Genomic DNA, 10,757 nt, shown 5'->3' with positions numbered 1-10,757 from the left:
CAACCGTACTCTGTCCAATACCTTTTGAGATTTTTTTCAGATAATTGGAAAAATAATATATGAAATATTCCTTATTTAAATAGACAAATCTGTATGACCATCCACAAGGCTGAGGAAAAAACAAAGAAAAAAAAACATTTGGATTACACAATTACTCGAAACGATTTGTAAAGGTTAATTTTTTCATTATTATTATTAAATTAGAGACGGTTTTTAACGGTTTTTGAGTTTCCAAAACGTAGGATCCTATGCCGAGTTCAGACTGCACGATTTTCAAAATAATCGGGTCACTGTTGTTTTCACACTGCATGACTATCTGGGGTAACATTCAGTTGCTGCTGTGTTCACACTGCACGATGGATCGGCGACAGGAGGTTTCACATTGCATGACTTTACAAAAGAAAGAATCGCGACAACTTCTGCCTGGTCCGCAAACTACGTTTCACAACCAACCAAACGCGAGAAGTGATAGGAAATAACGGAAGATCACGCGTGCGTGAGACCGGAGTTCTTGTGCGACACTGAATTTGTTATTAAAAATGATAGCCTACAAATTGTCTGTGCACTGATTTGAAAATAAAAAAATAAATAAACAGTTTATGCAGGAAATGGTTGGGAAGACGAGGGGAGCAAGGACTGTGTTTTGCAAAGAGAGTTGGGGGTAAATAAGTAATTTTGCAAATGTCCTGCTGTTGCTGCTGGTCATGCAAATGTTTGTGCTTTGTTTCTGTTTGATATAATTGTAAATATAGGCCTATCTATTAAAATACTGATATTCTGGTCTATAACTCCTCCTCCTCCTCCCTGTATCTTGCTCTCTCATTGGCTGTCGGTCATCGCCGATGTAGTTTTCAGTCAGAACACATTCACACAGCAGGATTGTGAATCGCCGACAGGTCCAGATATTTAGCATGCCAAATATCTCACGGGCGTCGGCGATTCTCTCAGATCGCGTCTTTGCTCATTCACACTGCGTGATTGTCACTCGCGTGAACGAGCACCGATTTGACTGTGATTTCGGGCATTTGTCGGCGATTTCTCAAAACCTGTCGGCGAGCCAAAATCGGGGCTAAAATCGTGCAGTCTGAACTCGGCATTATTGAAAACGTGTTTAATTACATATGTACAGTACTTTTATACCATTTTAAATAAGTAGTCAGCAAAATGTACTAAACGTGAAACTAGGCTACTATTTATGCAGAATGGCCCAATATAAAGTGTTATAATTATATAATTTATTGGAATATAGCTTGATGTTGTAACGTAGCGTTATAGGCAGAATGAGCTTTAACACTGTGTCTACACCGGACGTGGCCGTTGTCGCTCGCGTCGTAACAGCTGTTTACCCTAGACGCGAAAAAGCGCCCGTTACAAAGCAGAACGAGGCATCAGTTTACTGTTGGAGATGTCTCTCACGCCACGCCACATCCAGTGTAGACCACATCACTGATTATAATGGGTTCAACTGTCTTTTGTTGCATCACGCCGCTCGCGTCTGGTGTCTTGTTCAGGCAGCAACAGTCAAGCGGTGTCTTAACGGTAAGTTGCTTACTAGTACCAGTGCTGTGGTGGCATGAGTCTGTTGAATGGTGATTTAACGCTACGTTGTCACCTAGTGAGAAGCAATGCTATAAAGTAAATAAACAATGTCCCCGTCTACTCACAACAAGCTTATCATACTCGTTTGCTACATTAGCTAGCTAGCCATGTTTCATACCTTGTCAGTGGAGTTGAAGCTAATTTGTGCGCATCTTTCACCGTGTCTGAAGTAGAGAGTAGAGACCCCCTTTTAATGAAGTGAAAGGGTTGACTACAGAGCACAATAACATGTAGCCTACACCTCAAATAAGACAGAAAAGGGCACAGAAAAAGCCTTCATACCAAAAATCTAATTCATCTCTATTAGTGTGCTCTACATAAGATTCTTGATCCAATTTAGCCAACGTTTATGTAATCTATCAACACACAAATTACACAGGCATTTTCCTGTCAATCTTCAAAACAAACACCCATGTGTTATTTTCTGCTTTCATTTCCTCCCCCTTTACCTTTTATCATGCAAAGTTCGTAAGAAAAACAAAATCAACCAGACTGCACTTTCAACAACACCTAAACATCAACATAAACTCTACGTTTAACAGCACAAATTACCCGGAATTCAGGCAAAAAGATATACAGACAAAACAACAACAGCAAAAATCTTGCTATATCAGACCAACCAAAACATACCTAAGCAACGAGTGTTGATGAATTGTAGTGTAGGCAAAGAACTTCAGTTCACAATGAAAAAAAAAAAATACAATCCTCTTCTTAGCAAACCCAGTTCACTATAAGCTGCATAGGTACCTCTGACAGCTAGCACATAGACGAGACTGTTTTGGAATCTAGAAGATCTCCGGAGCTGCTACTGAGGCCCACGCATCATTATGTACAAAACCCACTCTCCGTTTCTCAACCCTCTGTCACCATCCCTCTCTCGCTCTCTCTTTCCAAACCCTCCCTAACTTGCTCTCCTACATCTCATTCAACATTGCAATTGTGTTAGTTAGAATGCGCCTTACCTTGTTATATTCTTCTACAAGCTCTCAGTCAGTTGGCAGAGAAAGACAATAAGACATAAGTTGCATGCAGGTGTTTATGTGGATGAATAAGCTTGTGTGAATTCGTGAAATCTGTCCCAAGATTAAACGTGGCCCAGAGACTGAGCAATAAGACCTGAGCACCTAAGTCAACATCTTGCAGAAAACAAATCACTATTAATTTGGAAAAGGAAACCTGCCGTAGAGCATACACAACTAAAACTTGTCCACAATTACGCACTGATGGGCAGAGTTTACCGCATTTGCTGTATTTGGATTCCCTGTGGTTTTAAAGTTATACTGAAGGCTCTTTGTGTGCCTGGCGCCAAGTAGTTACAAAACACATAACCATGCCTGAACATCTGTGGCAACCCTGCACTTATTAGGGCTTCCCTTCTTTACTTTGCTTGGCATGGTTGGTGGAGAGAAGTGGTTAGCATTAGAAGAACTACAAAGTCATCAATTCCTGGATGCCTTAGAAGTTCCCCAGAAATTCAAAAAGCCTGTTAGGATTTCACCAAGACTTCAATCTAACCTTTTTCTTGTTTATACCTTAATAAGACAACTTCCTTACATGTTTCTAGAGAACATAGAAAGAGGATATGAGGACATCTCTGAGGTCTGAGCTAATTAACCGCCTTTAACAGATTCAGGAGTAACACGGAGATGACTGCCTGTTGTATTTTGAGAAGGGATTTATGTGTTATTGAACCAGTTGCATTCTGATGTAACCCATCCCAACATGAAAAAACACCTAATTGGCTTTATGCACAGCTGCATTACTTCCTGAACTTCAGCCAGCTCCTTTGTTTCCTGTCTGCCATTATTGGACAAACTGATTAATCCAGGTGTGCCTGGCCTCAGTAACAATAATCAGGCACACCTGGATTAATCAGTTTGTCCAATAATGGCAGACAGGAAACAAAGGACCTGGCTGAAGTTCAGGAAAATGAATCCTTCATGCTACGATGGTAGATGAATATGGTCATATTATTGTTATATGATAACAAAGGATTCAATTTATTTACATCGTACAATGTGCTTCAAAAAAAAAAATCCATAGCAGTACCATGGTGCCATGTTTTCATATAAACTAAGCTCATACATTTTTTTTATTTTACTTTTTGCTTTTACATAATCTATAAAACTTTCACATTATACACAAGTTTATGAGCCGTTTCCGCTCTACATCCTAAACTCCTCCCGTCGATGCAACCCACTTCCGTTCTGGCGGGCTGGGTTTGTTTTGCTAGCTAGCTCCGACAAAGCGCTGATATCGCAGTGACATAACAATTACAACATGAAGAAAGGTGGTTCGGGAACGATGTGTGTGATAGTTGGTTGTAAACACTCGAGAAAGCACCTGAACGAGTGGTTAGATAGAGAGTTCTACGACCGCAAACCAGCTACGAAGAGGTCCATGCGCTCCATTGTTTACACACAAACACACTCACACAGTATCGCGCCCGCGCCTCTCTCTCACACACAGTTCGATCGCCTAATTATTATCATCATGGCTCACACACACACACACACACACACTTTGCACTCTAGCTAAGAAGCCTATGATATAGTTCGGATCGTCAGGAGGACATTCACTGACAGCGCGTTCTCTTTTGTCTTGTCGCGCATGAGTGGTTAAAGCATTTGCGTGAATAAGAGAATGGTCATAACCCTAGCAAAAGGATGACAGAAAGAACAGATGTTGCGTTTGCATTAAATATTTTAACACGTTAAAGCTGGACAAAAATGAATCGGGAAAATATTTTTCTCACGGCCGCACGCCGGAGATCCGGCACGGTGCCGAAAAGTGATTGCATTATTTATTGCAATAAGTAGAGGCTTCAATCGTTTTGTTGTAAGTAGAATAGGCTACTGCATTTTAAGGGGTTAGTTTCGACATTTAAAGGTATTTTAACCGGTAAAATGGTTGGTTGGTACACAGCAGGTAAAACAATGCAGAGTCATAAGGATAATTGCAAAAGAGATCATGTCTTTATTTATAGCTCAGCAGTAAGTCATGTTATAGGTTACAGTCCGTTTTCCAAATACAAACACGTATTCCATCCGCAACAACATGCTTCTTTTATTTCCTATAATCATGTAAATGTCTTCCCTGATTAAGCTATAAACTGCAAACACTTATTTAGCCACAATTGTTGTTATTATGTTAAAAGAAACATTAAAGTAACACACAGATACATTTGCTATTACCACGGACATAAACTGATAGTTATTTGCACGTTATGTCTGTTTTATCTAGCTGTGTATGACATGACACAACCGACTTTGTTGCTGTGCAGATATTGATATGCCTCGACGGCTTTCAGATTGTCCAATTGCTTTTCCATCTATTGCCATGGATTGCACGAAGTAGGAGCAAATCTCGCTGTACGTTATGCTGGGCCACGTCGTCATGTTAGTGTTCTGCACTGAATTCGGGTGGGGGATAGTAACGCCATCTCCAGTCGTGGAACCGTCGCTGTGTACACCGGCAGACGCTGTGTGCAAACCTCTTCCGGCGGAAATGAAGTGCATTTAAGTAGAGTTATGGCGGCGCCCATGATTTGGCGCGTAAACTTGTGTATAGCCTATTATGCATCAGCTCTGCTGTTTTTCCATGTATGCTAGTGAAACGCAGCTTTGAAATGGCTGCTCCACGTGTTTTCTGGTTAAACCAAAGACATGTTAACTGCCATGGTGTAAAGTGTGACAGGTACATTCACAGAGTGCGTACACAGCAGAGCTAAATGTGGTGGCCATAGGTGAAAGCCAGCAGAGGTGCTGGAACTTCAGGAAACCCCCAGAACATCCAATGCACCATTGAAAGCAACATGCTGGGAGACCAGATAACCTCAGTACAGATACAGTCCAGTACAAGCAAAGGGTGTGGCAGAACATTTAAATGTTGAGAAGCAGAATAAAGTATGAAAAAATATTCAGAAATCTGCCCTGGATTCCACACAAAAAAGCATCTACCTTGAAAACTTAATGAGCAGAGCGATTCAACTGCGGCACAAAGACCCTGCAATTCCTCTTTAAAGCAACAGACGTGCTCGTACCTCTCTGAGAGAATGAAATAGCTTAGGTACTGGATGTTCTGGTATTGAGGAGGGGGCGGAGAGAAAAGCTTCCAGTGGACGTTATTTGAAAGGAACAGTCACAGAAATGTTATTTTATATGATGAATCATACCTTTGTGTCCAACTTTAGGGTCTTTGAGCTCCTTCTGTGCTTCCTCTATTTTATCTGAAATAGAAAAAGAAAGAGATTTCTATTTTAGCCACACATCAATCCGAATAGTAATACACATAAATTATGGTACAATTCAGGGCAGAGTGAAGTGGCATTTCAAAATACAGCTTTAAAAAACAAAGAACGTCAAAAGTCAAATCTACAATAAGTATTTTTTAATCGAAATATTATCAATACTAGAGACAGTGGTGACAATATCAACCAATATTTGAATTTTGATCGACACTGGAAAAAAATAATATCAAGGCTTAATTATACAACAGTATTGCAGTTGTTAGAGGTGGATATTGCTGTATCCCTAAATCAATAATATTATAGAATACATTACAATAATAATAGTATATATATGTCATATTAAATATGTTGTGTAAATATATGATATTATAATATAATAATATTGGTCTTCAAAAAAAAAAAAGATCATTCCTTCTCACATCTTACAGGTACAGCATACATTTAATATTTCATATCATCTGCTCTGTGTGGGAGGGATATGCACACTGAAAATATACCCAATTTTAGAATGCAATTACTGATTATTATATAAGACAAGCCAGGACCGTGTGTACTGAGTGTGTGTTTGTATGTATGCATGTACATGTGCTGTAAGGTGAATGAGAAGCAGTCATCTCCTTTCACTACCTTAAGTCACATAGCCATGGCATACACAAATACAAAAACAGCATCTAAAAGCAGAACAGATTGGTGTGGTGTGTTTCAACCACATAACTCCATTACAAAGCATGAGCAAACACCGGTTTGCTTTGAAAACAATGCCTCACTGTGAAGCGAGAACCGGAGCGGTTTCGGAAAGAATCCTTGCTTGATGTTTGGAAAATGCCCTGGCCACTAAGAGACTCCCAGACTCTGGATCACTGTAATGGGAATGACACTCTTCACTGCATGAGGAACAGGGTGGAGTTGCGAGGGGGTGCCCAGTGACAAAGGTTTCAGCATGTTATGTCATGATGAGTGGGCTGAAGGCACACCCTTGATTAACTCCCCCACCCCTCTCTTTCTCTCTATGCTCAATCTGTTATGTAACCCAAAATAAATGTATGTATAACCCAATCTTTGCAAATCTTTCCCTTCAACCTACATCCAGCATCACTTACCACACAAAACCAAAGAATAGATTTTTGAGTTAACTGTTACTGTATGTAAGTGTGCATGCTAACATTGCATGTGCAATGTGCATGCAAGTATAATTCAGGGGAAAAATATGTCTCTGAGCCCAGGTTGACAAAAAAGACTTTAATCTTAACAAATCGCTGTAAAATCGGAACATGTGCAATTCAAAAGTTACAAAAATGGAGAAACTTTGGATGAATCTAAAAACAATGAGACATTTCCATGTCCCCATTACAGATGTCTGAATATATTGTATAAAATATTATTAAATACTAATATAAATTATTAAAGTGTTTCAAGATGGAAATCATAATTTATCACAGTAACATTTATGAATTTTAAATCCCTTCATTAAGAAATATTAAGAGTTAAATTACTATAAAGAAATATTCTTAATTTTTTATTTCCCTAATCGAAAAGTCACAAACAACTTGTTTTCTAGAAATGCTTTCTTAAATTACAACACAAGCATATTAATTTATTAAAAGTTACAGAGCTCAAAATGTCCAGCAGTATTACACTGCAAAATCCTCCACTGGAGGTCTCTAAATGTTTTGTTGAAAAAAAAAAAAACTCAGAAAAAGAAAGAGAATCTTTAACAGCAACACTTTAAACCCTCATTTGCTCTTCATTTAGGAGTCACACTTGTGTTATTCGCGGTCAAAAGTGACCGAAGAGCACCAGAGGGTTAAACAAAAAACCACTCAGTATCACTAAGTTCAGCATGATCGGTGTGTCCGTGAGAGCCTAAACTTGCTCCATATCTCTAGAGGGCTCATCTAAACTCTAAGAATGGAAACTCTATAGTGTCTTGCATTGCATCACATCACTCTTCACTCGTTCGCGTACTTAACCACCTCAAGCAGCACTGCATCACAGTCATCACCAATTATAACACCATCCCATTCTGCACCATCATCTGGGGCATTTCTGGATGCTGAGTCACCACAGACATTCATAGGTTGAACCGCTTGGTCTAACCACACATTCAGATTTATCCTACCCTCATCCGTTTGGAGCAATAAATGGAGCATATGGACATCAGTACATGAGGGATCAGATAACAACTGTTACTTAATTAATCGCAAATAGGACCCAACCCTGTCCCAGAATTCCTCGGGTTAGATGGTGTTCGAGAACTCCACCAAGGATGGAAGAACTCAAAGCCAGTGAACAAGAAATGAAAATCAGAATATTTAGCTTGAAGCAAAAGAGAGTGGTTGCAGGTGCTGTTTCCTCAACTGTGGACTGAGTGAATGCAAAGCGGCCTCGAACACAAGAGCACTGTTGAGCCGAGTGACTTCTTTGCATACTTTAGGAAAATCATTACCAGAGATAATTATGCTTGGTTTCAACTGGTACATGAGATTAACACCGTGTCCAAACCATGAAAAGTTTCCAGTCACAAGTAACTTGTCTGCCCACACTGAAAAAGCTAATGCTGCATGACACAACACAATCACAACCAATAAGAACATTTGCGGTGTTTGATATGCAGCAAAGTGGAGTGAGATTTTAGACCAATTAGATTTCACTATGCAAATCAACATCACATCAGTATTGAAATCAAGCAACTGATAAATTATGTTACTTGTCACTTACAGCGGTCACAGATGCCTAGGACAAAACAAAAAATAGCAAAAATCGTACCTTGTCACTGAGGCAATAGCCTTAAATGGACAACATTGTACCTTTTCTAGCCCTTAAAAGAGAAATATTAGAGTAGTAATATTTACCCTTTAAAGGGACAAAATGTCGTTTCAAACTCATAATGCTGGGTTCAGACTACATAATACTTTTATCTATTACGATAGTCACGGTGTCAAGATTATGCAATTTTGACTCCTAAATTCTTGTCGTGTCGTCGACAAAAAAACAAGTCAGACTACACGTCGCTTCCCGACAAATTATCACTTGCCATCTTTAACGACATGTGATGTCATTGAGTAGGCAGAACTATCGACTGATAGATGTGAGCGTAAAAAAACAATGGCTATCGAAGCGGCGTGTTTTGCACTGGATGTCTTGTCATCAGAAAACCCCCAAAAAGAAAGAAACCCTGACAGTGGACACGCTCCTAGATTGCACGAAGAGGGCAGTATGGAATCCTCCAAAGAGAACTTGGGGTAAAACATCATGAAGCATCGCAGACGCAGTTGGTTGTCATCAACTTTAACGCACTAGATGAGATAAAACGATCGTTTTTTTGCGTTTCGACGCCCCTTGTTGTTTACGCACAGATCGTGCCAATATCGGGCAAAAAATCGTGTAGTCTGAAACGTGCATAAGACTTTTCAAAACACAAATGAAGATATTTTCTTGAAACCTGAGAGGTTTCTGTCCCTCCATTGAAAGTCCAGGTGAACAAAACTTAAAAGATCCAAAAAGGTTATAAAAAAGGTCATAAGAAAAAATCCATGAATTGAGCAGTTTAATCCAAGGCTTGTGAAGAGATACAATTGCTTTATATGATGATCCAATTTATTTTAGGCTTTTATTCTATCATTTACCTTTTGGTGGTACAAAGTTGTCCCTTTAAGCGTACTACCCCAGTGATGAGCTGTTGGGGCAGAACCTGATTTCAACAAGTACAACATATTCCTGGATCAACGTCTTTGTTGATCCTGGAACAACATTCCAATCATCCAATCAGATTTGAGGGACAAGTTTACAGTTTATGTCAAGTTTAGACTTACAACCAGGGTTAGGTGCTTCTACATCAGATTCTACATCATTTCCCTCTGATTTTAAGGATAACTTATGGGTATGGTTAGTTTTAGGGGTAGGGGTAGGGCTTAGCCTGGTTAAAACCAGACCATTCTCAGTTGTAACTGAGTTATGGTCTGGCAAAGCGTCATAGACAAATCATTTCTAGAGGGGCGTCACCAACGGACGTCGCGGATAGACCTAAAACCAATCAGAGCGATGAAGGAGATGACGTATGCAGAGCGGCGGAGAAACATCTCTGAGTGTTGTTCTTTGCTCGGTTTTTAACAAAAAGGAAACGTTCAAATCGCTTAAAACACACGCGATAGCTGATTCGAACGAGTGATGTTCGACGGCGGCATCCATCTTTGTAATGTAGGCTACAAAATCTGCTTCAAAATCCCAGCGCTGTCGTTATCGTGTAAAGCCCGCCCCAACGTTTCTGATTGGTGCCGCGATTTCGGCGGATTGGAAATGGACTTGAATGAGCTCTTTGCCAGACTAACTTTCAGAGCAAATCTAAATTTGCCGGAAGTTGTCTGGGTTTTCCCAGGCTAGGTAGGACTAGGATTAGGACTAAAATTTCAAACAAAATATGTTGATCCAGGAACATGTCTTACTTGGCAAAATCACGGTTACAGAGCTGTTTTTGCACATTTTGTTCTGAAACGGCTAGAAAATGTTTCAGGTGTAGGGCTCTATATTTCATGTTTTCACTACATCACAAATACACAGTCTGATGACCTGACAGGAAAGGAACCTCATGACAAAATTAAGAGTGAAAGAAGAACAGAAACACTTCAGAAAGTTGCTAGTCATGAACACAATGCAAAGAATCTCCTCTAGAGATTTTCTCTTCCTCTTTTCCTCTATGATGGCATTTTCAAATCATGAGTCTGTAGATGTGGTGGATCTACTGTACTGTTTCGAGAGGAACTGCTATTTAATAGCAATTGCTATTAAATGGCATGAGGATCAACTGCTATTCATTGCAGTTGACATATGGGACAAACCACAGTAGATGGGCTCTCTCTCTCTCAAAACTTCTCCAGATCTTTATCTCCCCCACATACATTCTTTCCCCCAA

The 10,757-nt window shown here is 39.8% G+C and overlaps 1 protein-coding gene across 3 annotated transcripts in view; it reads right to left on the bottom strand.

Annotated features, from left to right (window-relative positions):
* Positions 1-10,757, bottom strand: part of hivep1 (HIVEP zinc finger 1) — a 63,493-nt gene that overhangs the window by 11,051 nt on the left and 41,685 nt on the right. For all 3 annotated transcript variants that reach the window (XM_056232754.1, XM_056232751.1, XM_056232752.1), the window contains exon 3: positions 5,774-5,827. In XM_056232754.1, the coding sequence (XP_056088729.1) occupies positions 5,774-5,827 (54 nt within the window). The remainder of the gene's footprint in view (positions 1-5,773; positions 5,828-10,757) is intronic.

Source organism: Rhinichthys klamathensis, unplaced genomic scaffold (assembly GCF_029890125.1).
Source record: "Rhinichthys klamathensis goyatoka isolate OS25496 unplaced genomic scaffold, OSU_Roscu_1.1 h1tg000354l_1, whole genome shotgun sequence".
In the NCBI taxonomy this organism is placed as follows: Eukaryota; Metazoa; Chordata; class Actinopteri; order Cypriniformes; family Leuciscidae; genus Rhinichthys; species Rhinichthys klamathensis.
The sequence above is the reverse complement of the archived record's forward strand: the minus strand, read 5'-3'. Positions and strand labels throughout refer to the sequence as shown.